Consider the following 26,675-nt stretch of genomic DNA (forward strand, 5'->3'; position numbering starts at 1 on the left):
AGAACTCCCACCTTCACCCAAGAATAATGAGGAAACCCTCCCACTAAGGTGTGAACAGAGATTGAGTGGAGATCCTGAACTTCCATGCCTACCTGGTGGTAGCAAGGCAGTGTCCCCTCTTTCACTGCTGGAACAGCGTCTGAGGAGGCAAGCTAGAACAAGGTATTTAAATAAGATCGTCATATTTAACACAATACCCAATGTGTTCAGGTTTCAATAGAAAATCACTCATCATACCATGAACCAAGAAAATCCCAGCCTGAATGAGAAAAGACAGTCAACAGACTCCAACACCAAGATGACAGAGATGTTAAAAATTATCTGACAAGGATTTTTAAGGAGCCATCATAAAAATGCCTCAATGTACAATTAAGAGTGTGCTTAAAACAAATGAAAAAAATAGAAACTGTCAGCAAAGAAATAGAAGATAGAAAGAAGAACCAAATGGAAATTTTAGAACTGAAAAATACAATAACCCAAACAAAAACCTCAGCGGATGGGCTAACAGCAAAATGGAGGGGCCAGAGGAAAGAATCAGTTAACTTAAAGATAGAACAAGAGAAATTACCCAATCTGGAAAACAGGGAAAATAGACCAGAAAAAAGTACTGAACAGAGCCTCAGAGACCTTAGAAACTATAATAAAAAGTCAAACATTCGAGTCTTTGAGATCCCGGAAGGAGGAAAGAAAAAGCAATGGGTGAAGTTACCTAAAAGCAATGAGACTCAGACTGATATTAGACTTCTCATCCTTAAAATTGGATGCTAGAAGAAAGTGGAGCAATATCTTAAAAGTTCTATGGGAAAATGACATTGAATTTCAAACTTTATAGCCAAGTCTAAGGATGGAATAAAGATGTTTTCAGACATGCAAAGACCCAGGAAGTCTACCTCCTATACAACCTCTCTGAGAAAGTCACTTGAGGATGTGCACTATCAAAACAATGAAAAAAAAACAGACAAAACAAAAAACTTGGTAATCAGTAAATAGTAGATATAACCAAGGAAAGCAGTGAAGGAAAGTCCCAAAAATGACAGCCATGCATCAGGCCTAGAGAGCAACTAGTTTAGATTTGAAAAAGGGATGGAGGGCTCCAGGAAGGTTTTTGGGGGGGTAGGAGTGGACTTGATGGAATACATAATGTAATAGAGATTTTTGAAAAGAAAAAAATGAAATATGTGATAAAGTAAAATGGTGAAAGAGAAAAAAGAATTAGAAACTACAGAAAAAAACAAAAACTGGTACAAGGAAGAAGTTATAAAAGTACATTAAGTGGTGATGCAATGAACAATATTTACAGTCATATTAATATAACTGTTTATTGCTTTTCAACTTTTTTAAGAACCATGCTATCAAACTATAGACACAACATACACAAAAAAACCTTAATCATGATTACAGAACAGAATTCAACGTTACCAACTTTGGCATATAAAAGACCAGATGACAGAAGTTGGGAGGTTGATGGTGGGGAAGAGGGCAAAAAGTAAAGATATTCTCATCTAACAGAGTTCTGGTCAAGAAATATTATCTCTAGCTCACGGAATAAGGAATAATGGTGTTACTTAAATTCAGAAAGGTATCTAATAGAGAAACTAAGTTATATTAGAAGCAGGAAGACAAGAGTTGAACTGGGTGTAAATTATCTAAATCCTGTCATAGCAGGACAGCAATGGGTAATGTCTGAAATTGATAAGACAAATGCCCACATAGCACAGCATATTATTTAGATAGGGAGATAACATTCAGAAGAAATAACTAAAAGTGGCTGTTAATAATTAAAAGTTATAGAGTGGGGATGGCGATGTGTGGGTCAATAGACTCTTCTGATGTTCTTTTGTACTGATTTGAGTTTATTGATTTGTTTTCTGAATAGTGTGCATGTATTTCTTCTGTTTTGAAATGAATGTGTATTTAAAATTAATTTTTAAAAGCAGAAAAAGAACATTGCTGGCCACCACTCAAATTCCCTTATCCCTGAAGACCTAATGGCAGCAGAATATAAAAAAAAACTTTCAGAAACCTTGCAGTCTCCCTTCCTGCTTCTCCCTTAAATGCAGCTCTGCTGCAGTCAAACTGGAATTCGCCAGATTTATACTCATCTCCTTGCTTGTTTTCATGTCTCCTAGGCCTGGAAAAAAATTACTCCTTATCTCTACCAGTTGGAATCTTCCCTATTCTTCAAGGCTCAGCTCAAATTCTACTTCCTCCAAAAAGTCTTCCTTAGTCCCCTGGAGAACTTCTTCCTCCCTCCTTGGCAATTTATGCCTCTAACTATAACACTTACACGTTCGATCTTCAAGTATGTTATTTAGGTCAATGTTTCATGCCCCCAACCATCTTTCACACCCGCTACTGGAGTGATCTTCCTAAAATACCAATCTGACTCTATCACTTCCCTGCTTCAAACCCTTCCACGGCTTCCTATTGCCCAGAGTCAAAGCTAAGCTTGATCGCCTGGCTTCCACCCCTTCTTCCACTAGACAGGACAGTGCCTGCATCTCCCCAAATCCATGTGCTTTCACACCCTTAATATAACTTTGCTTAGGCTGCTCTTCTGCTTGGAATGTTCTTTCCCCTCTTTCCACATGGTAAACAGCAACTCTGCCTTCAACACTCAGTTCAAGTACCCCATTCTCTATAAATGCTGCCCTGAGTACTCCCTCCATCCCACCCCACCCCAGGAAGAACCATCTAGTGGTCTTATATGCTCTACTCTGCCTCATCTAGACTTGTTACAGCTGGTGCACTTATCTGCTTACCTATCTGAGTCCCCAGTTAAACTGTGAATTCCTGGAGCTTAAGGAGTACGTCCTATCACCAGAACCAAGCACAGGGCCTGACACCCAGCAGGAACTCAACGTATGCTTGCTGAATGAATGGATGGAAAAGTGATGACCGAGTGAATACAGGAATGAACAAATGAGCAAATGAGTAAATGCTTATATTAATGCATGAATGAACGAGTTAATAAGTGAATGAATGAGTTATACATGAATAAGCGAATAAATGAATGATGAGTGGGTGAATGAGTGAGAAAAAGAAGCCAATAAGTAAATAAATGAAAAGTGCCTGTGCCTGTGCCAGTGAGGAGATGAGGGAAGAATGAGTGAATTCCCACCTCTGTGTCTTGGTTCAAATTCGCCTGGAAGAACTTTCTGCCTTGCTCTCCACCCACCTAGAGTGCACACCAGTGTTAATCTCTTTTAGAGTACAAGAACAGACACACTCAGGTTAGTGACGGAGATTTATTGAAGCATTCACAGGGAATAAGGAAGACAAAAACAGCTACATAGGCAGCCTCACAGAACAGAAACTTGAAAATGTTCATGATCCAGAGCAGCTCTAGAGCCTGGCTTAACTTGTCACCCCCTCAGCTGCAGGCATCTGTTGCTCCCTTCTCTAGTGCTTCCCGAAATGGTGACTCAACTTCTTTCTGGCTGTATTTATACTCCTCCTACTGCTACTGACTACCTTCTTTCTTTTCCCCTCCTTGCCAGCCCGTGGCCTTCGGGGCCTCCTGGCTCCTGCAGCTTCCAGGCTTCAGTTCCAATTAATCCAGAGCTCCTCTGCACTGTAACTTCTGCTTGCCTTGTATATCCCGCTGCCTCTTTGATTCCTGTTGCCTTGCTGCCTCACGGTTCCAGCTGCCTTGTGGCTCTTGCAGTCTCTTCGCTTCCGCTGCCTCATGGATCTTGTCTGTTCAAGCCTTCTGCTGCTTCGTGGATCTCACAGATTCAGGGTTTTGTCTCATGGTTTCTGTTCCTCACGGCTACTGCTACATCGTGGCTCCTATTGCTTCATGGCTTGTGTGTCCTTTTGGCCCATTGTCTTGTTGCTTCATGGCTTCTGCTACTTTGTGGCCCTATGTTCTCATGATACGTCCCATGGTTTCTGCAGCTTTCTTCTGGCTTTTGCTGTTTAGTTTCTGACACCCCCTCATCCACCACCACTTCTGCCTTGCTAAATTCTAATTTCTGGTTCACTTCTGAATGTCTCACATCTGGTCTCCCTGAAAAAGGATCTGATGGTTTCATACATTTGCCATTCGATACAGGCCATCCCTAGGAGGCGGAGTTCTTACGTCAGTTCACCTAATAGGCCACTGGCCAGCCTAGGGATTGGCTGTCCTTGAATAAGATACTATCCCAACTTAACCATCTACAGCCAGGATTGTGAGGTCACATGGTACAGAGCATGGCAACTCATGCTTAATAACCCCCTTAGAAGGGACTGTGGGCATGGCAGGTCTGCTGAGGGTTTCCGGAAGGGGGCAGTGTAATTGGCAAGCTTCTTGTTGGCCTGTCCAGGACATCGACCTTCACGGCCAACCCATGCCCCACATTCTCCCTGGCCTCCTCTGCCTGTCCTGATCTGCAATGGGAGAAATCAAGGGTCTAGGAGCGATGTGGGAAGGGAACTTAGGTTGCAGTTCTGGCTCCAACACTCCTTAGTGGCAGAGCCTTGGGCAAGATTCTTCCCCTCTGAGAGCTTCAGGAGGGGGTTGGACAAAGTCTGTAATTCCCCTTGCAGGTCTGACATCTGGGCATCTCCCTTTAGATTACTGTATAAAGGATATGAGTCTTATCTGGGGAAGCCCTCAAAAACATCTCTTGGGGTAGGAAAGAGGGAGTCAGAGTCCTGGTTTTGAAGAGCCTCACTACACACAGGAGGTGCTTAGCCAAGATTTATTGAACTGGATGAATGAATCAATGCCAGGGGTTAGGGGAGGGACCACACAGCACACAGAGAATGTTCACCTAACTTGAGGGAGGAATTCCAGTTGCTGAGGAGGCTGGAAGGAGATTCTGATTCAGATGGATGAGGAAGGAAAATGGGATAGGGTAGGAATCTTGGCTATTAACGAGTATTCACTCTATCCTTTCAGTCACCCTCCACATTCAATAACCAGTCACCAAATCTGGTTCACCATCTTCCCTTAACAGCTCCCACCATACCACCTCCAATCCATTCCCACTGCCCTTGCCCTTGAGTAGGCCTGGTATTTTCAACAATTCCCTAACTAATCTCCCTGTCTCCATTCTCTCCCTTGCAAATGTACTCATTCGTGCATTCATTCATTCAAAACCTATTTACTGGGTGCCTATTTGGGGTCAGGCACTGTACTTCTTGCTGAGGATATACCTGTAGCAAGTAAAACCCAGGCTCACCCTTGTGGTGCTTACAGCTTATTCAGAGAGGCAAAACAAGCAAATATAAAACAGTGTGAGAACTGAACAACAGGGAAACTGCAGGCATGGGAACATACAGCATGAGCACCTAACCTAATCCAATTCCGCACTGCCCAGTCAGAAAGGAGTTTGCTAAACTCTCATCTGGAGTCTCCCCTGCTTAAAACTACCCCATGGCTCCCCTGCTGCCTTCCGCCCATAGCTCCCAAACCTGCTGTACCCTAGAGTCTTGTGCTCTTATAAGCACTCAAGAGCCTGAGGCCTCCACCCCAGTCACAGAAAATTGACTTTTTAGAGGCTGGGGCCCAGGATGACCCAAGTGTTTCTGGTGCACAGCCAGTTTAGGAACCACACCGTACTACAAGGTAAATCTGAACTCTGAAACCAGGCTCTTCCGACTCTTTTCAAATCTGGTTGACTACTTCTCCAGCTTCATTTTCTGCTGGTTTTCCCCAGCCCAGGAAACCTTATGCTTCAGTATTTCTGAATTGCTCTGCTGTTTCTTATCTTTCGGTCTTTGGCATACTGTTCCCACTACCTGGAGATTCCTTCCTGCCAGTCCCTCAAGACTCAGCTCAGGTGTTACCTCCATGACTAGGATGCCTTCCGGGAACCTCAACCTAAGCTAGATGCTCCTCCTTTTTCCATGCTCCTGTCAGAGCACTGATCATACTGTTTTATGAATTGCCTCCCCGATTAGACAGTGAGCTCCTCAAAGGCAGGATAAAGATTTGACTCATGTTTGTGTCCCTGGTGCACGGCACTGTGACTCAGAGTGAAGTAACCAACTAAAGGTAGACACTGTCATGGAGTATTCTTCAACTCCCCTGGACCAAGACCACCGGGTCCAAAGCATAAGGGAGGCAACCTAGTGTCCTCCAACTAGCCCTAGGGATTTTATTCAGATCCAGCTTGCTCTTGGAAACACACCATGGTGTCTGCTCTCCTCTGGGCACAGCCTTCACTGAGCACATGTTGCCTTGTGATGACAGGAGGCAGTGTGGCACAGGGGGAAGCACTGGGCAAGCACAGAGAACACCCCAGTTGAGGTCGAGGTGCTGCCACTGAACCCCTGAGATCTCAGACAAGTCATTTCACTTCCTTGATCCTCAGGACCTAAGTCCTTTGCAGCACTTATGTTCCTATGTGCCAGGGCCTTAGTCCAAGTGGCAGCTCATATAATCCTTACTACCCTGAGGTAGAGATTAGTTATCCAGATTATTATCCATACCTACTGAATTAGATTTACAGGGGTGGGACCAGAACAAGGAGCTCCACATCCTTTGGACAGGAAACTGCTGCTTTTCATTATAAGCCCTTCTGTACTATTTTATTTTCTAACCGGTGTATATATTACTTCGATTAAAAAAAAAAAAAGGAAAAGCTTCACAAGTGATTCCGGTGCACAACCAAGGTTGATAACCACCCTCACAGTAGAGAAAGCACAAGACTGAATTGGGTCTGGATTCAAACCTTCACTGTTATCTAGTAGCTGCGTTACTTAACCTTCCTGGGCCTCAGTCTCATCTGTGAAGTGGGGAGAATAGCAACTGCTACCTGTAAAGGCCCGTGAGGATCTAGGTGCCAGCGAAATTGCTTCAGATATTATTTCATTTCATCTTCCTTACACCACTGCAAGGGAGGTGTATATTATCTCCTTTCCTATGTGAGGAAACTGAGGCTCAGGGAAGTGAAGTAACAGGCTTAAGTTTCTACAGCTAGGTTTGAACCAGTGTGATTCCCAAATTGTGCTCTTCCACGTATGCCAGCATTTCCCAAATTATGACACACATACCAGTAGTGGTATGTGACTTCTTTGGTTGAACACAGACAAATTTATTTTGTTTTGATAGTTATGCCTTTTAATATGTATTAGAAAAATACATACTTAGCACATCAAACCCGTCATTTCATGGTTATCACTACTTAGGATAAAATCAAAGTAGATAACAATATTAGACCTAAGACAATCTCAAGAAAAATATTGAGTAAATAGTACAGGAGGGCAAAAACAAAAATATAAATAGCCTATGACTCTGCAATTCAACTTCTAGGAATCAACCCCAGGCAAATTTTCTCTCTCTGTCTCTCTTTCTCTCTCTCTCACACACACACACACACACACACACACACACACACACACACAATTTTCCTGTGTTTTATCCTATGACAGCAAAACAGAAAACAGTCTTACTGTCTATTACAAGAGAAATGGGTAAATAAAATGTGGTAGAGTCACACTATGGCAATCTACATAACAATTACAAAGGATGAACTGCATCTACATTTAGCAACATGCATAGATCTCAAAAACATTGCTAAGCAAAAAAGAAAATTGCAGAATGATTCAATATACCATCTGCATTAAACACAATATTTCCAATGAATTCATATGCAAAAGTGTTAAAACAAAGTCTAGATGGATGTACAACAGACATTACGGCAATTAAGAGGGGGAGGGGGAATGGCAGTCAAATGAAGCTAGCTTTATTTCTAACAATCTAATTTCTTAAAAAGAAAATGGATTCGTGCATTCCTTGCGTAATCAGAACTGACTTAACTTTTAAAAAACAAAAACATAGCATACAGATCAGGACAAAGTGATGGTCTGATGGTATATGTGAACAAGCAAAGACTGACCTCATGGCAGCAGACTCTGCTGCCTCTGCACGGTCCCTGCAACTAATGTGATTAGTTCCTAAAAGGGACGTCATACACATTTGGCAGGGATGTGGCCCAGGCTACCTCTCCCCTACTTCCTCACAACCCAGGTTGGGGCCCAGGCACTCAGTTATCATACATGGTTGAAGCATTAGGCTTCCTTAGGCCCTCTGCTTACCAGGTAAACCCCATCAGTGCCCTGGAACTTTCCCAATAACCAGGGCACTCTGCATCTCCCAGATTTGGAGGCTCCTTCTGACCCTAACAGCTGGGATCAGAAGCACTCAGGGGTTGGGCATGAGAAGGCTTGGATTCTGAGGGGTTGGCACCTAGTGGGCTCCAAGCAGGGATAAGGCCTCCAGTGAGGAGTTTGACATCATTAAATCCTATGAGGTAGGTAAATACTGTTAGCCCCATTTTACAGATGAGGAAACTGAGGCACAGAAAGGTCCAATGACTTGCCCAACATCAAACTAGTAAGTGATAAAAAGTGGGCCTAGAACTGTCCTCAGAGCCCAGGCTCTGCTCCTAGTACCCAACCAAATCCTACCAATTTGTCAAGGTCCAGCTCAAATGTGACCTCCAGGAAGCCTGGAGGTGATCGTCCTCTTCTTAAATTCAAAGCACCTATACAAGATTCTGTTAACTATGGGAACTCATGAACCCACTAGCATCTCCTTAGTAGGAGGGTAGAGATCATGTCTGATTCAGTTCCATATTCCTAGCATACAGCCTGACAAAACAGAGGGTGTTCAGTATGTGTCTGATGAACACACGAATGAATGAAAACATGAATGAGTGAATGAGGGCAGTTTCATGTAACTGCCTGAATCCTATGAAGTCCAGAATACTTTTGCCCAGCTCTGGGGTGCTGTCATACTAAGCTCTCTTGGAATCAAATTCAGCCTAGGCTCCTTCTAAAATGGGTCTCCAATATCTTTATTATTTTGCAAACACACCCACATGCACACATGCAGGCACATATACACACACATACATACCCACACACAAGCAAAATGCAGGGGGGCCCAAGGGACCCATGATCATGGTTGATGGGAGAAGGTCCAGGATGAGGGAAGGGAGGGATGGACAGATGGCCCTATTCAGCTCAGTTCAGCTCAGCTCAGCACCTCCTTCCAGAGGCCAGGATGCTCCCTGAAGCTCAGGAATTTTTGCTCCAGAACTAACATCACCTCTGTTCCTCTTCGTGCTTGATAGCAGTGCCTAAATCCCATGATTATACCAAACAGGGACAGGAGGTAGGGGAAGGTTGGGAGCCAAATATCCAGAGATTGGGAGAGGGAAGGCTTAGGGATCCAGACAGGGCAGGAGGGCAGAACTACTGCTACTGCTCATTGGGGTTGGGGTTGGCATCTGGGTACTTGGTGAGGTCGAAGGTCAGGACTTTGCTGATCACACAGTCCCCTTGCTGAAGGAGGAGGGAGAAAAAGAAAAATAAAATTGTAAGGAGAGAATTAAGAGGGGTCTAGCGCCCCAGGACTGGGGGCCTCAAACCCTCCTCCCTACATAACCTGCCCAAAGCCCAGGCAATGTTTTCTGGGTGTAAGAGGATGTGCTCGGTCCCATGTGCCTTCTCTCCCTGCCTACCTCTGCACTCTCCTCCTTTGCTCTGCTGTCTGGATGCCTCTGCCTGGCCTTTCCACCTGTCCCCAAATGCAATGGCCCTGCCCAGCTGAGCTGGCTAAGCCTCCAGGGCAGAGCTCCAACAAGCCCAGATGGCTATTCAGGACCTGAGTCCCTGTGCTCCCCCACCCCCTTGCCCATCCAGTGCAGCCTTCCCTTCCTGCCCTGGGGACTCAGGCAGGGAGTAGGGCTGGCTCCTGAGCCAGGCCCGCCCTACCTCGGGGTAGACGCCAATGAGGCTCTCTGCCTTGGTGTAGAACTCCTCCTTGAGAGAAATGACGATGGCCTGGAAGTTGCAAGTCGACTGCTCCTTGATGTAATTTGCCACCTGTGGGAGGGGCCGCCGAGCACTTAGCAGGGCTGAAGCCCTAACACTCCCCATCTTTTCCAGTCAGAACCAGAGGCAGATGGGGTGGGGTAGGGGGGAGTGGAGGGGGAGGGGGAAGAGAGGCTGAGAGGAGGCCAGTGACTAGCACAGTGAGGAAGAATCTGGGCCCAGCCTCCCGGGCACAGAGAGCAGGCAACAGGAACGGCTAGGGCGCACTCAGGAACTGTTCCCTGAAACCCAGCCCCGACCTGGGGGCCTCCCTCCCGGGCCCCACTTTCCTTGCACTCACCTTGCCAATGTTGGTGTTATCCAGGGCAGCATCGATCTCATCCAGGACGAAGAAGGGGGCTGGCTTGTAGCTGGGAGGGAACCGGTAGGTGAGCTGACACAAATGGGGGCAGGGGCGGGGCAGGACAGCCCCAGGGCCCACCACACAGGCCAGCCTCCCCTTCCACTTCTTCAGAGATTAAAAAACCTAAGTCTAAATGACGCCTGAGCCCCTAAAAGCCAATACACCAAATGAGCCCTCCTCTGCATCCAGCCCTGTGCTCCAGAATCCTGCAGAACCAGGAGAAGACATGGTCCTCTCTGGAGTTTCCAGGATGGTTGGGGAGACAAAGCTGCCCTAGGCTCTGGCCATACTGACCAAGCTACTTGGAGGTCTACCCCAACCACCCACACCATGCTGTCACATCTCCCTGCCTCTGCACATGCTGTACCCTCTACCTTGGAACGCCTACTGGTCTCCCTGGCTAACTTCTACTTATCCTTTGCATTTCCTGCTCAAGTGTCACCTGCCCTTGAAAGCCTTTCCTGGCCACCCACACCCTCCCAGATTGGGTTGGTGGCCCTCCTCTGTGCATCCACAGCCCACACGCTCACCCATTTACAACACTTAGCTCACTGTCTGTTTACACAGCTGGCTTCCACTAGACCATGAGCTCCTGGAGGACAGAAGCCATGTCTGACTCATCTGTGTACTTAATCCCCCAACGGGGTCTGGTACAAAGCAGCCCTCGAGAAATGTTCATTGAATGACGCTGTACAATCAAGCGCTAAGTTTTTGGGGGGTCAGATTTAAGTACTATTGGCATTCAGAAGGGGGAGGTCAGGGTATGCCACAGTGGTCGAAGCAGGCTTCCTAGAGAAACAGGAGGAGGAAAATGAGATGTGAAGGGATGGTAGGTGACGGTCAAGCTAGATTTGCATGAAAAGGGCTTATTAGCCAGCAACTATGTGAGCAAAAGCTTGGCAGTGGGACTGAATACATGCAGGGGAGGGCATGCTGAGTGGATGAGGGTGGACTGGGGAGACAGTTCCAGGAAACCAAGGCCAGATATGCTGTAATAGGTAGGGAAACAGGGGTGCAATCCAGAGTCCATCACATCTTCACCTCCACAGATCTCTGCATATCCTTGGACCTCAGAGCCTTCAGTGGCCTCAGTTCAGTCTCTCCACCAACTGCCCTGGGGGGCACGGCCTTACCTGTGTATGGCAAAGAGCAGGGCCAGAGCTGCCACTGTTTTCTCGCCCCCTGACAAGTTGTCCATAGGCCGGAAGCGTTTGCCAGGAGCCACACAGTTGTAGTTGATGCCATCCAAGTAGGGCTCCTCAGGGTTCTCAGGTCCCAAGAATGCCTAGGGAGAAAGCAGCTGGGTCAGGGTCTGGGTCTGGGTCTAGATGGGGATGAGGACAGGAAGCCTGGGGGGAAGGGCAAATGAGAATAGTAGGGGCTAGCTGGGTAAGGGGCTCCAGCCTACCTGGGCACTGCTGTTACGGGACAGGGCCTTGTAGATCTCATCAATGTTGGTGGCCACAGATTCAAAACAAGCATTGAAGCGGTCAAAGCGCTCCTTCTTGATCTGTTCAAATGCCTGCTTGGCCTTCTTGGCTCGTTTTCGGGCTGCCTCAAACTCTGCCACAAGCGAAAGACAGGTGATCCCTCAGTGGCCAGGCTCTGCCAAGGCTGAAGACCATGCCCTGGCAAACATAGCCTGCAAGTGACAATCCACGGAGCAGGGACATCCCAGAGGGAGAGGAATGCCTGGGGAGGGTCCCAGGAAGATGGTTCCACCTTTGCACTAGGTGGCTGGCCCACCTGCATCCAGTGGGCTCCACCAGCAACCAGTTGTATGGCCTCAGACAGGTCATTCATCTCTCTAAACCTCAGTAGTTTTCTACCCTATAAAGTAGGTGTAATAATCCCCACTGTTCAGGACTCTTAAGAGTTTCAAGTAAGAGGGCATGTAAAAATGGGGGCCCCTGTCTTATCTCCAGCCTCCTGCCTGCATTTTAGGCCCAAGTAAAAGAGGGACCCCTCACCGTCTGAGGTCTCCTGGAACTTGTCTCGGACACTTTCCAGCTTCTCCATGGCCTTCATGTTCGGAGCAGCAATACGCTGGAGCACACTCTGCTGCTCATTCAGCTTCTGCTGCAGTGTGTTCATCTCCTGCTTGATCTCCTCCTCGGCCTGGGCATCCTGCAAACCCCAGGCCCAGCAACATCAAGAAGGGCCAGGCCCCTGAGCCCAGGTCCCTAAAGAGATGCTTGACCAAGCGGGGACCTGGGCACATGTTCTCAGGCAGAAGGCAGGTTCTTCTTCCCTAACAGATCTCACACACAGTAATCATTCCCACCATCCCTGGAAATGACAGCCTGATGTCGCTTTTCTCATCTCTAGCCCTTCCCCCAGGTCCTGTTAACCTCTCCATCTCTCAGGAGGAGCAGCTGGTGGTGCCCCTCTTTGGCTCTCAGCCCAGGCCATGAGTCAGCATCATCCCAGGGTGACCTAGAGGCTCCCACACAGGCTGGTCTGGACTCCACTTACAGCTCTACAATGAATAAAGCAACTCACGTTTCTGCTCAGATCACTACACCTTAGCTAATTCCACTTGAACTTGGTTTTAGGTCTTACAGATACTGCAATGCATGTCTGGGCTTGTACCTTTCTGCCACTTCTAGTCAATAAATATTTACTGAATGCCGTCCGATGCCAGGCACTGGCCCCTCATATCCTGTGAGCCATGGCTCCTGTCCTCACACAGCTCATGGACTAACAGAAGAATGCATATAAATAAACAATCAGAACAACGTATGGTGAATACCGAAGCAATGATAAACAGATGGTAATGGGTCAGCACACAAGAGGGCACCTAACTCAGACTCGGGGGCTAGAGAAGGCTTCCAGGAATATGTTTAAGCTCAGGCTTACAGGATCAATGGTGAGGACACTTTGAAGGAATACTCTTCCATGCAGACAGGAGTATCACATGCAAAACCAGGGTTTTCTCATGGTTCATTCAAGGAAATCAAAGCAACTCAAAACAGTAATCAACTTTAATAAACTTCAAAAGCCAAACAAATAAACAAAGAACAATTCAATATGGCAATAGTAGCAGTTGTGTGTGCATGCACTCGTGTGTGTGTGCTAGGCAAAGAGACAAGGCTGGAGGCACATGAAGAAACCCGATGACAAAGGGCTTTTTAGGCCTTGTGAGAAGTTTGGACTTTACCTCAAGGGAGGTGAGGTACCAATGAATGACTTCAAGTACAGGAAGGACATGAAAATATATATATATATATTAGAAAAGCCCTTCCAAAGATCGCTATATACTGCTAGAGTGGTCTCCTGGATATACTATAAGTGAAATATGAAAGGAAAACAATAGAATGCTATCTTTTATCTAAGAGAGGGAATATAAATATATTTACATACAAATAAATTTGTATTTTAAAAATCCAACAACCAAAAATAGACAATCCAAAAATCGAAAACGGTCACACACAGAGGAAGGGAGGTGAAGAGTACAAGAAAGGAAGCTAAACTTCTCTTCATGAACCTTGTATTATACTTTTGGTTTTAGAACCAAATGAAGAATTTACTTACTTATAAAACAAAATCAAATCAAAATGTGAAAACCACTGGGTAAAAAAAAATATTGGGGAACAAGATATTCACAAGATGCCAAAGAATGACCCTAAAGTTTACTTATTACTTACAAAGGTAAAAGTGTATGTTTAGCATTGAGAGATCTGGCAATTGATACCTTAACTGAGGCTCAAACTTAGCATCATGAATAGTGGGACACCCTGACATTATGTGCCTCCTGGCATGATGCAAATATAAAGTACACAGTGAAATGTTCTTGCCAAAAAATTACTTAACCCAAATCCATCAAGCCTCCAAACTACATCAAGCTTCCAATTTATAGGAAATACAAGGTTAGGAGGAACAAACTAGGCAATAATGAAAGGAAATTAACATCTATAATGTACCCATAATGCCCACTCTTCAAGACAACACATAGTCTGTTCAAGAGATCAATGTCATGAAAAAAGGTGAGGAGACTGTCCCACATTAAAAGAAACTAAAGAGAACAACCCAAAGTAGTACATGAATTTGATTGGATCATAGCTTTAAGAACAACAACAAAAAAACCCAACTACTATAAAGGATACTTTGTAACAACTAGGGAAATGTGAAATAAGGCTGGGATACTAGATAGAAAATTATTATTATTTTTCTTAGGTGTAAAATCAAACTGTGGTTATGCAGGAGAATCCCTTAGTCCTAGCATGCTGAAGAGAGTTAAAGCCTGCAACTTCTTTCAAATGGTTCAGAAAAAACAAAAAAGTGTGCGGTGCGGACGGAGGGAGGGAATCAAGAGAGATAAGAGAGAAAGCAAACTGGGAAAATGCTTATTGATCAATCTAAGGTGAAAGGTATATGGGTACTATTCTCTCAATTATTCTGTAGGTTTGAAAATTTTCAAAATTAAACTTGGAAAAAGTAAAGCAGAATGCTAAAAAGAGAAATCCTTTAAAAATTGAAAACGAGACTAAAGAAATCTGACTACATATTAACCTGGTTAAACACTCAAAGAATTCTTTCAAATCACTTCAAAACATAGGTCCATGTCCAATGAGCCATTAGCTTAATGACAAAAAGAACCTCAAGGAAATCTTAAACAGTATTCAATAATCAAATTGCTACTAATATGTTATTGTGATTTTCTATATACAGGATACTGTAAATATATTATTTGCTAGAAACCAAGATTTTTGGCAAGAATAATTGGGAGACTCAAACAAAATCAATGATGTCAAACTGTGACAATTACAATTTCAGTTGGAAGTATCAATATAGAACTCATGATACATTTTTCCTTCAGAATAAAAAATGCATTTTGTAGCCCAGTCTACTGAAAAGTTCTGGAAGCACTGAGCAACCCAGTAGTCATGAACACTCCAGTGTCCAGATGGTAGTCACTAAATGATAGCATTTCCCACTAAAAAAAGTCAGAGCTTCTCAGAGAAATGGCTAATTCCAGATCTGGGGTGGGAAATGTAAAGGATGAGCCTGGACATACCAGAAAGCAGGGAAGATATCAAAGACTACAAGAGCCATGTCAAAATGATTCAGAAGCCAACTTGAATGAGTTCCCACTGGCCAAAGATGCAACAACTTGATCCAACAAGAAGGATAATAATCACAACAGAGTGCAACACATCGAACGTGTTTAAATCCACAAGTTCACAATGACACGAAAACAACTCAGTGGATAAATCTTGAGAATGCCAAAGAACCAACTCATTATTTTATAAACTGGTAAATAAAATAAATGAATCAAGCATACATATCCTGCTATTCCTATACAAACTACTTCAGGGTAACCAAATAATTGATGAGAGGAAATCTCTCTTTACAGTATTCCAGCTAATAAAGACATAATAGAATAAGATGACCATTTTGCAACCCCTGACAAATTATTGGATCTAGGCAATAATTACCATGGCTGCAAACCATATACAAAAAAAGGGCCACAACCAGACATTATACCTCCTGATGGAAGTAATGATGTCACTTATGAAGCAGTCTCTAGCAAAACAAACTCCAAAATGAGATGAGACATTTTCAACCTATCACTATTATCAACCACCTATCTCTCTCATATTCGACTCAACCCAAGCAAGAAAACTGTGAGTGTGTATGTATAACAATCAGGGAAGGCAGGGGGAGGTATAGCTCAGTGGTAGTGTGTGCTTAGCATGCATGAGGTCCTGGGTTCAATCCCCAGTACCTCCATTAGAGAAAAAAAATCAAGGAAATGTGAATACTAATCATAATATCAATAGTAAGGAATTATATAATAATATATAACTCCAATGTTGTTTTTTGGGTATGACAATGGCTCTAAATATTTTAAAGAATTATATCTCTTATAGAGATATATTCTGAAATATTTATAAATGAAATGATCTGATGTCCAGAATTTATTTTTAAACAACCTGGGGGTGGGAAGGGGAAGATGGAGTATGTGGGCGTGCACATGAAACAAGTTTGGCCATGAGCTGATAACTGCTGAAACTGGCGATGGCCACATGAGACAACACTGTACTATTTTACTTTTGCATATGAAATTTTCCATAATAAAAATCTAAAAATAAGAACAAGAAAAAAAATCAACTTGAAGTGGCTCCACTGGCCAAGGATGGGACAATCTGAACATCAAAAAATAATCCAAATAGAGAAACATACCAAAATACATTTAAACAAGTGTTTATAATAAAGCTTATAATAAACACAAATTAAAAACCTTACTGGTCACCTTTAAGGGTTACAAGGGCAATTAACTCATTCTGAGAGCTGGTAAATAAAGGAAAAGAATTGTGTTTAATTCTGTTACTAACTGTATTTCAAAGAAACTAAACAGTTGATGTGAGAAAGTCCTTTTTAGGAATCCAGTTAATAAATGTAGGGAGAATGAACAAATCAGAAAATTGCCATTTTGCGACCCTTAATGGATCTAGGCAATGATCGTTAACAGTTGCTAAAACCAGCTGTGGAAAGGCTGATAGGGAACTTTATAAAACTGATGGGGCTAACAACACGTGAACCTAGTGACCATGACCGTTTTTCCTTTTTTAACTTTATATTATGTAAATTTTCAAACATACACAAAAACAAAGAGAATCATATTAATGAATCCCCACATATCTATTAACAGCTTCAATAACTATCAACGCATGGCCAGTACTCTGCCATCTATATCCAATTCCTTTCTATATTCAATGATTTTAAAGCAAATTTCAGATATTTTTTACTTCATCCACAAATACTTCAGTATGTATCTCTAAAAATGGGTTTCTAAATCTTGGCTCTAATGACATTTTGGGCCAGATGACTCGTTGCTCTGGGGGCTGTCCTTTGTGTACTGTAAGATGTTTAGCAGCACCCCTGCTGTCTACCCACTAGACACTGGTAGTAACCTCTGCTTCAGTTGTGACAAGTGAGTGTGACAAGAGTTATCTCCAGAAATTACCAAATGTCCCCTAGGGAGGCAAAATCCACCCCACCCATAGAGAACCACTGCTATTAAAGATAAGGATGCTTTAAAAATAAAACCATAATACCACTATCTCACCTTAAAATATTAACAGTTCCTGAACATCATAAACTATCTGGTCAGTGTTTAAATTGTGCTGATTGTGTTATAAAAATTTTTTTACAGGTTTTTCAAAGCAGGTTCCAAAGAAGGTACACTTATTGCAATTGGCTGATATGTCTCTTAAATATTTAATCTATAAGTTCCCCTTCCTCTCTTTTCTTTGCAATGGATTCAAGGGAGGGGCACATATTCTAATTGATTGATTTGTCTCTTACAGTCTATAAAAGTTCTCCCTCTCTGTTTACTTCTTTCTTCACATTAATTTCTGGAAGAGAACAGGTCTTTCGTCCTTTCGAGTTTCCCATATGCTGGATTTAGCTAACTGCATCCCTGTGCTTTTATTTAACATGTTCCTCTGGCACCAGCATTTCATATAATGGTGGATATAAAAGCCTAATCAGATCCTTGTTGGAGTTTTTGGCAAGAATGTTTCATAAGTAATGTTGAACATTCAACAATCTTATCATTACAAAGACAGAAAGAACTGACAGTGTCTACCGATGTGATGCAAAAGAAAATTCACAAGTACATAGCTCCACCTATGATATATTCTTGCCAAAAATAAAAAAATAAACCCGAATCCAATCAAATCCTAGATCTAACTACCAGTTTACGGGAAACACAGGGATGGAAGAACATGTTAAATAACATCATGGGACACAATCAGCCAAATTCAGAATATAGAAAATTGTACAGGACCAATGACCCAGTTTCCTCCATAAATAGAAGAAAAAATAAAAAGGGATAAGAAAATGTTATAGACCAGAAAAGACCAATTTTAACACATGGACCTCACTTGAATCCTGATTTAAACACAAAAATAGTATTTAAAAAATATATATACTGAGATTTATTCTGAATGGAATAATATGTGGAATTTGATTTAAAATGTGACAATCAGAAGAGGGAAGGGTATAGAAAAGAGTTTCAGTTATATGTTATCAATTGCTGAAACTGGAAGATGGGTACCTGGGGTTCATTATATCATTCTCTGTTTGGAAGTTTACATAATAAAAAGGTTTTTGTTTTGTCTGTTTTTTAATCAAGTCCCCTTAGCTACAATGATGGATTGGAAAGCATCAGAAACTATTTAGGAGGCTCCTGCAGTAGTCCATGTGAGAGGTGAAGTAGCCTGCACTAGAGAGACAGTGGAAAGAGAAAAAAGTAGAATTCAACAGATGTTTAGGAGGTAGAATGGACAGGGCTTGGTAATTCATTGAATATGCAAAGTGAGAGCGGGAGTCAAGGACAAGGCTCAGATTTCTGGCTTGGACATGCGGCTGCAGCTGGCAGTGAGGAGAACAGGCAGATCTGGGGAGCAAGGCTGGGGTCTGAGGTACCTGTGGTACCGGGCATAGAGATGGCAGCTGAAGCCAGGGGAGTGGAGGACATACCCAAGATGAGCAAATGCCAAGTGAGAAAGAAAGCGCCTGGGACAGAGCCCTGAGGAACACCTGAGGTCTATCTGTTCACTGCAAAGGAGCCCTTCTCCATGTATCCAGGCTGAGACATGCACACTTGTGGAAGGGGAAGACTGGCAGCAGACAGGGATGCAGGCAATTGGGGCTGGGGGTGGAAGATGGGCCTTTGTGTGTCTGTGCGTACGAGGGGAGACCCTAAGTCACAACTCCACCCTCCCTCCTTCACCAGTTCGCCCTTCTTTCCAGCCATGGTCTGTCTCCACAGGGCCCCCAGATGGGCTGACTGACCCTCTCTCTGGACAGCTGGGAAGATGTCCCCACCCCACAAGGCGATCCTCACCTTTAGATCCTCACACAGGTCACCATAGTCAATCTCAATGAGGGCCTCTCGTGCGTAGATATTGGAAGTTCTCTGGGAGCCACTCACCGAATCCTCCCCCTGGGAGCTACCCTGCAACGGCAAGAGGGAGAGTTAAATGGAGTAGACCAGCCAGGAAAGTGCTCCTCTAGAGGGGGCTGGGGGCTCCTTTGCAGCCTTCAGTGTCTTTGAGAAGCATCCTGTGAGAAAGCACTTGTGGCAGAAGGAACGGCAGCTTTTAAGGTAGAAAGACCCAAAATTGGGCTCTACCACTGACTAACGGTGTGACGCTGGGCAAGCCATGCTGTTGGATCCTGACACTTGAATCCTCATTTAAACACACAAACCCTCATCTGTAACATGGGACAATGCCTGCCTGACAGGGCTGTGCTTGGGATTAGGAGTAATTGTATCATGTGCTACCACGATGCCTGGCACACTGCTGGTGTTTAAAAAGATTTTGCTGAATTAAACAGAAATGCTATTTGGGAAGAAAGGAGGGAGAAAGACATGTGGGACTGAGATATATGTTCAGGTCAAAGACAAGATACATGCAAACCTCCTCTCAGTTAACATTCCCACCCCCTTGCTACCAAGCTTCACTTCTAGTGGATAAAATACCTTGGCTCTTCTATTGGCTAGTGTCCCTCCCTTTCCCATAACTAAGCTTCGTCACCTCTGCATTGCCGATGTCCCTTACCCAACCCTCTCCTGGCCAACCTCCCTCACTGCAGCTAAGTTATCATCCTTCAGGTCCCCCAGCTTCCGCCTTCCTTTGCTCTTGGTGAATGTCCCTCAATCCCCACTCCTACCAGTATCTATCACCTGCTGGAGCTAACTTAGCTCAAGTCCCTAAGGTTAATGAATGATTTCATCTTCTCCGGGCTTACCTCCTCCACCACCTGACATACAGCCCTGCCCCCAATTTAACTTCCCTCTCATATCAAGGCTGTTACCCTTCACCTCGCCTACCCTCAGCCTCACCCTGCCTCATCTCCCCTGCATCCCTCCTTATGTTCCTCACCACGCTCACCCACCATCCTTCTCTCTCATCTGCCCTCTCTGGCCACCTTCATTCCCCATCCCTGGTTATGCTGTTCACAGCCCACACCCACCACCAGCCATAATACTTACCTCTTCCTGACTAATATCGTCCATGGTGCCCTTAGATAGTGGCAACTTGATGTCCTGCATCTTGCAGGCCTGCAGCAAGTTATGGCGGTCACTGCGCTTCTGTTCAAGCTTGGTCTCAATTGCTGTCACCTCCTTTTGTAAATGGGTCATTTCCCTAAGAAGATCCAGGGAGACAGGTGAGACCCAAATCCAGTAGGCTAACCGTACTACGTAGCTCCCCCAAGCCCAGGCCTGAACCCACTCACTTGTTGGCGCCCCCCAGTTTCTTACGAATCTCCTCCATCTCGTGGTTCTTGTCATTCACCTCAGACTTCTTGGCCAGGTGCTGATTCTTCAGGTCTTGTAGCTGGGCCATGGTCTCATCTATGATCTTCATGTGTCTTTGCTCCTCCTGGTCCAAGCAAGGGTAACAAGACAAGAGGTGAAGGCTTTCCCCATCTCAGCTGCAGATCTTCTCTCCGTGCCCCTACCCTTTCCACCAGGAAAGGAACCTATCTTTAATGAGCTCTGCTTGCATAAACCCCTATCACCCCTTCAGGCTTCCTTTACCCTTTTCCAAATTATTTGATTGACCTTCCCCACGTATCCCATTATACAAGTTGCCTGTTGTAGAAAAGTTCAAAGTATAGAAAAAGTATAAAGTAGGAGAAAAAAATCACTTGTGGGTGAGAGGGTGTAGCTCAGTGGTAGAGTGAGTGTGTGCTTAGCATGTAGGAGGTCCTGGGTTCAATCCCCAGTACTCAATTAAAATAAATAAATCTAATTACCTCCCTCCTCACCCCAAATCACTTGTAATCTCACCAGCCAGAGATAACCAGTTAACATTTAGCCTATTTCCTCCCAGCATTACTTATAGACAGCTCTACATAGTTGAAATTAGTCTGTAATTAAAAGTCCGGGGGGGGAGGGTATAGCTCAAGTAGTGAAGCACATGCTCAGCATGCACAAGTTCCTGGGTTCACTACCCAGCACTTCCTCTAAAAATAAACAAACCTAATTATTTCCCCCGCCCCATCAAAATAAAATAACTAAATGGTGCAATAATAAATAAATTTTTTAAAAGTCTATATTCTGACAAAATGTTATTTGAGCATCTTTTCCACATCAAGACTACCATCATGAGCAATAACAACAACAATGTTTTTTAAAAACCCACACAAACAATACTGTGTATTTTCTGTGAGTACACATATATGAATGTAAAAGTATTTAAGTAAATACTTACAAAGTCTGGAAGAATACACCCTACATAGGATTAGACTCAGAAAGAGCAAGAGGACTGGGATTGAGAGCGGTCAGTCAAATCTTACTTATTATGTTCTGATTTTTTAAAAAGGGAATGCTTTTGTATTCTTTTTGACCTTAAAGTCACATAAGGGGATGTAGCTGCAACTTATTCTCAAACGGCTCATAAAAAATAATATGCATAGAGAGAGCGCAAAAGCAAATGTGGCAGCATGTTAATGATTGATGAATCTTGGTGACAGGTAGATGGGAATTCTTAGTACTATTTTTGCAACTTTCTGCTTGAGTTTAAAATGATTTCAAAATAAAAAGTCAAAGAAATATATGATTCTGGGATCATCTAGATGTCTACCTACTCCTGCCTCAGGAGCTTACTGTCCAATCTTCATCTGTGATTAAGATTGCAGTGACACCAAAGAGGACTGCTTTAATCATTAGGGTTTAATGGAGATAAAAAAAACAACCCATACAACCAACAACAAACATAGGCAGACACAAAAGTCAAATGATATATTCAAACCAAGTGATGACCAAATGGCCTCAGGAGGGGATGCTGCGAGGAACAAAAGTTTCACAGGAATTTAAAGAGAAAGGGTGTGGGAAAAGTGAGTCAGTTGTCAGACAATAACCGGTAGCACAGGCATGCTTGACTCAAAAGAAATTGAGCCATGGCAGTCAGCAGCACAGGCGCACTGTGAAAAGGAACTCAGTTTCAGCAAAACACCATCATCTGTTGCATTGAGTTAATGTGGTTAATTATAAAATTCAATTTGGAAGTTTGTCCTGGCTTTTTGGTTAAGTGTTGTATGTTTGTACATATTTAACATTAAGGATATTTTTAAGCCAACACTGTAGATCTTAGATCTTTAAAGGGAGTCTGTATATTACTAAAATTTGAAACCACTAAACTATACAAATACTTAAATGAATGTAGCCTAATTTGCTAAATTCCTAATTCCCAAGGGACCCTGGGTAGTTTCCAACATAAAACTACAAATCCCTGTCATAAACATCAACCTGTGAGCACAAAGCTGTGCCAACATTTTGGATTTCCTCAGCTATTACTGAGTTAGAGGGGATAAATGCATTCTGAAGACTCTCAATGGATGGTGGTGCCATGTGGCATAAAAATGCTGGTCTTGTGCGCCATGGCCAGTATCCTTTAAAAAAAAATCTTGGATAATGTGATAGGGAACAAATTATTACAAGTGACTGTTGCTTTAATTTGCATTCCTTTGATTTCTAATAAGGCTGAATTATGTATATGTGTTTATAGGCTATTTGAATCTCTTTTTGAACTGTTTGTGCCACTTATTTTTTCTCCCTCATTTAGGTCTTGGTGTTTTTCTTATTTAGATGAAGGCTTTATAAATTATGGATATTATCTCTTACAATTTACCCCCCTAGTTTTTAGTTTTTCATACTCTCCCTCCTTACCTTCTTGAGCTTTTCTATCTCATTTTCATCTTTTTTCACTGTCTGCTCCCACATGTGTACTTTATCCTGGTCTTCCTTCAGTTGGTTCTTTTCAAAATCCAGCTGGATGCCCAAACGAGTCTTCTGATTCTCAAATTCCAAACTGAGGGGACAAAGAAGAACTACCTAGGCCTAGGGTGCAGGGACTCAGTTACTATTGAATTTCAATTACCAATCAGTTCATCTACACAGATCCACATAAAACTGTTCCCTGAAGTTAGAGAACTAAGTTCCTTGGCTTAGCCTTGTGGATATGGTACAAGGTAGAGGAGACTGGGCCAAACTCCAATAATCCCCCTTTAAACACTGGAGCCCCGCTCTCCAAGACCCTAGAAAAAGGCACAAAAAGGTCCACCCAAACCCACCAGCTATGATAATTCCTATTCATTAAGCTCCTGTGTAATTTACATACATTACCTCTAATCCCCTAATCAACCGCTCCACAGGTAGGCATTATTATCCTAATTTTACAAATGAAGAAACTTGGACCAAGAGGTGAAAGACCTTGCCCAAGGCCAGTTAGTAAATGTGAGACTGGATCCCAGGCCTAAACACCAAAACCGGGGTTTCTTCTCCTATGGCACCATTGCAATGTAACGTGGGATAAGAGGATTGGTATCCCAACTGTGCCATTTACTAGTAGAATAATCTCAGACAAGACACTTATACTCTCCATGCCTATTTCCTCATCTGTAAAATGGAAATAATAATAGTACTTATCTCAGAGTTATTGGGAGTTAAAATGTATAAAGACCTTAGAACCATGCCTGGTATACAGTAAGTACTCAACAAATTTTAGTTATCATCTTCATCTCCTGGTACACTGGCTGTATTCAGTTCATATTTGCCCATGGGCTTTGACTCTTTCCAACTACCTCCAAACCCCCGCAAACACCTCTGCCCCAAGATTCCAGAACCTCTAGGGGACCAGAGGTTGGGTTGTAAAAAAAAAAAATTGATAGATTCCTGCTAGTTCCCTCCTCCCATCTCTTTAGAAACTCAGAGTATGTAACCAGCATACACAGATACTAGCAGGACAGGCAGGGCTAACTTCCAACTGTCCCTCCACCCCTCAATATGGTGTGACAGATGCTGCCAGATGTCATGCTAGCAGCTTAAACCTATTAGTCACTAAAATCCAAATGGAATGTAATTAACTCTATAATTTTGAGCTATGCAATTTTAAGTTCAATCTCCTAAGCATGACTCATAAAGCCTTCTGTGATCTGGCCCCTGCTGACCTCTCCACCACCCCCGCCTTCCTCCTGACCCCATTTTTATGCTCCAGACATTCAATACTTAGTTTGCAGAACAAGGCATGCTTTCTCACACCTCTGAGCATGCTGTTCGCACTGCTTAGAACTCCCTTCATCTGTCTACAGCCAGGCTGGCTAAATCCTACTCACTCTACAGGTCTTCAGTTCATCACTCCTTGCTCTGCAAAAACTTTCCTGAGGATTGTGAGCAGGTTCTTAGTTTCTATTATACTTTGTGGGGTTCCTCCCTCTTTGGTGCAGTTGAGTTAATCAGAGCCCATGGCCCATAGCATACTTATGATCGCTGTCTGTGCAAGACCTTTCCCTTGTCTCCTGTGATTCAATCTGATTTCCACTCCTATTATCTTCCCTATGGCGAGCATGCACTCCAAAATGACATAAATATATATGTACATACTTATGTATATAACCTTAAAAATGAGCATCCTTGTAAAACGTTTTGTTTTTAAATTTACACAAATGCGCAGTGTTATAAATTTACTAATGTTACTGCCTGTAAATCTAGTTCTTGTTTGAACTGCTACACAGTATTCCACAGTCTGTATATTCGTCATATTTAACTTATACTTTCCTGCAGTAATGGCCGTTTACATTACCATCAACATCCCATTAACACAAATTATCCCAAGATGAACAACTCTGAGTATGTCTCTTTGTGACCCTATGGCCAAGACCCTGGGATATATACCCAGGAGTGGCTTTGCTAAGTCATAAGGCTCATATAGACTTATTTTCACCAAATACTGCTAGGTTGTGTTAATTTGCATTTCTCTGATTAGGAATGAGACCGATCATCAATTCATAGTAATTAGCCATTTGAGCATCTCTTTCCATGAAATGCTAACTATATCCTCTGTCCATTTTTCTACTGAGTCTCTTGGTTTTTATTTTTCCTCTTGTTGATTTATAGTTCCTTGAAGATTTCCTTTGTATTTTCTATCTACCTCAAGTACAGCATTGTTCTGAAATTACTGATCTACTTGTTTGTCGCCCCCACTACTCCAAAACTCCCTGAGGACAGGGACAATCTCTGATTCAATTCTACATCCCTTGAACCTGGCTTGGGGGTAGGAAAGCAATGAATAGTTACTGTATGGGTGATGGGCTAGACAAACCGCTGACTGAAGCCCAGGGTCCAGGGGGTGACCTTCAGAGAGACTGTCATGTTCATCTATCTTACCCCATCTCCTGCCCTCTCCAATACCTGGCACAGGACAACTTGACACAAGTAGGTACTCAAGCAAGGTTTGTTGAACAAATGACTAAACTAAAGCAGGGAAGAGAGGAGAAACTTGTTCTTACTATTCTTCCACCTTAGAACTTTTGTCCTTTTCCCCTGCATCACTCATCAGGATAACAACAACAATAAAAGCTAATATTTATTGCTCTTAGTAGGTGCTAAGTATCATGCTAAAATAAATACTTTATAAGAATTTAGCCCAACATCTGATCCGCCCAACAATTCTATGAGATGGGTATCATTATCCCATTTGATGCATAAGGAAACTGGGGCTTAGAGAGGTCAAGCCACTGCTGGAGATAATGAACTGTGGAGCTGGGATTTTAACCCAGGTAAACCACATTTAAAGCTGGCACTCTTAACCCCTATACTGTGCCACACGCGTCCCCGGTGTCCCCGTTCTTTAAGACTGACTACAATAAATGTCCATCATTCTAAGAGCTGCTTCCCGCCTTATGATAGCATGTGACTTCCCAGACGTCAGGATAGGGGCTCAAGGGCACCCCAGTCTCCTCTTCTACCCACACTTCACCTACCGCTTCTTGGCGATTTCATTCTGCCGCTTCACCTTCTCTTCCTCAAACTCCCGGATGTTGCGCACACCGATCTCCCGACAGAACTCTTCAAACACCTCATCCTCTACCTGAGGGGAGAAGCAGGGGACAGCAAAGGTCCTTTGGGTCAGAGTGCTGCTTCCAGCCCCAGTCCTGCCCCAATGCACATGCTGGCATGGCTCCTCCTCTACCAACCTGGTTCATCTTCTCCTTCAAGTCTTTCATCTCCCTCTCTCGGCTCTGGATGATCCTCTTGATATCATTGATGCGAGGCCCAAAGTTGGCTAGCTCACTCTCCAGCTTAGACTTCTCCTGCAGGAAACGGGGTGGAGAGGACAAAAGAAACCAGGACCCTTGGAGAAAAAGAGCCACCTAGAGTGTACTGGCCCCATGCACAGTAAGGGCTAGCTCTCCACATGCTGCAAGAACCTGACTTGGCGCTGCTCCAGGCAAGGCTCTGACATCTCATTTGAACCATCACATGACTTCCTCCCTGGCCTCCAGCCAGCCAACTTCAATCCAAAAGGCTAGGTACCGGAAAACATCACTACTTGCAGGTCCACACTCCCTTATCTATAACCCCTGGGGTCAGGTATGTTTTGGAATTCACAGACTTTTTGATTTTAGAAAAAGATAAAAATGATATATACATATTACACAATACCTCCAGAGTGGTCTCGGGAAGCACCCATAATCA

General features: G+C 43.5%; 1 protein-coding gene across 1 annotated transcript in view; it reads right to left on the bottom strand.

Annotated features, from left to right (window-relative positions):
* Positions 1-4,674: 4,674 nt before the first annotated feature.
* The window catches only part of SMC1A (structural maintenance of chromosomes 1A), a 33,201-nt gene continuing 11,200 nt past the window's right edge, over positions 4,675-26,675 (bottom strand). Inside the window, exons 14-25 of the mRNA XM_006219259.4 lie at positions 26,174-26,290; positions 25,961-26,067; positions 22,869-23,010; positions 20,432-20,577; positions 20,187-20,340; positions 19,035-19,145; positions 12,148-12,304; positions 11,586-11,740; positions 11,311-11,462; positions 10,115-10,184; positions 9,715-9,825; positions 4,675-9,282 (exon numbers count right to left, since the gene is read on the bottom strand). Coding sequence (XP_006219321.1) covers positions 9,199-9,282; positions 9,715-9,825; positions 10,115-10,184; positions 11,311-11,462; positions 11,586-11,740; positions 12,148-12,304; positions 19,035-19,145; positions 20,187-20,340; positions 20,432-20,577; positions 22,869-23,010; positions 25,961-26,067; positions 26,174-26,290 — 1,506 coding nt within the window. The 3' untranslated portion in view covers positions 4,675-9,198. The remainder of the gene's footprint in view (positions 9,283-9,714; positions 9,826-10,114; positions 10,185-11,310; positions 11,463-11,585; positions 11,741-12,147; positions 12,305-19,034; positions 19,146-20,186; positions 20,341-20,431; positions 20,578-22,868; positions 23,011-25,960; positions 26,068-26,173; positions 26,291-26,675) is intronic.

This window comes from Vicugna pacos, chromosome X, assembly GCF_048564905.1.
Source record: "Vicugna pacos chromosome X, VicPac4, whole genome shotgun sequence".
In the NCBI taxonomy this organism is placed as follows: domain Eukaryota; kingdom Metazoa; phylum Chordata; class Mammalia; order Artiodactyla; family Camelidae; genus Vicugna; species Vicugna pacos.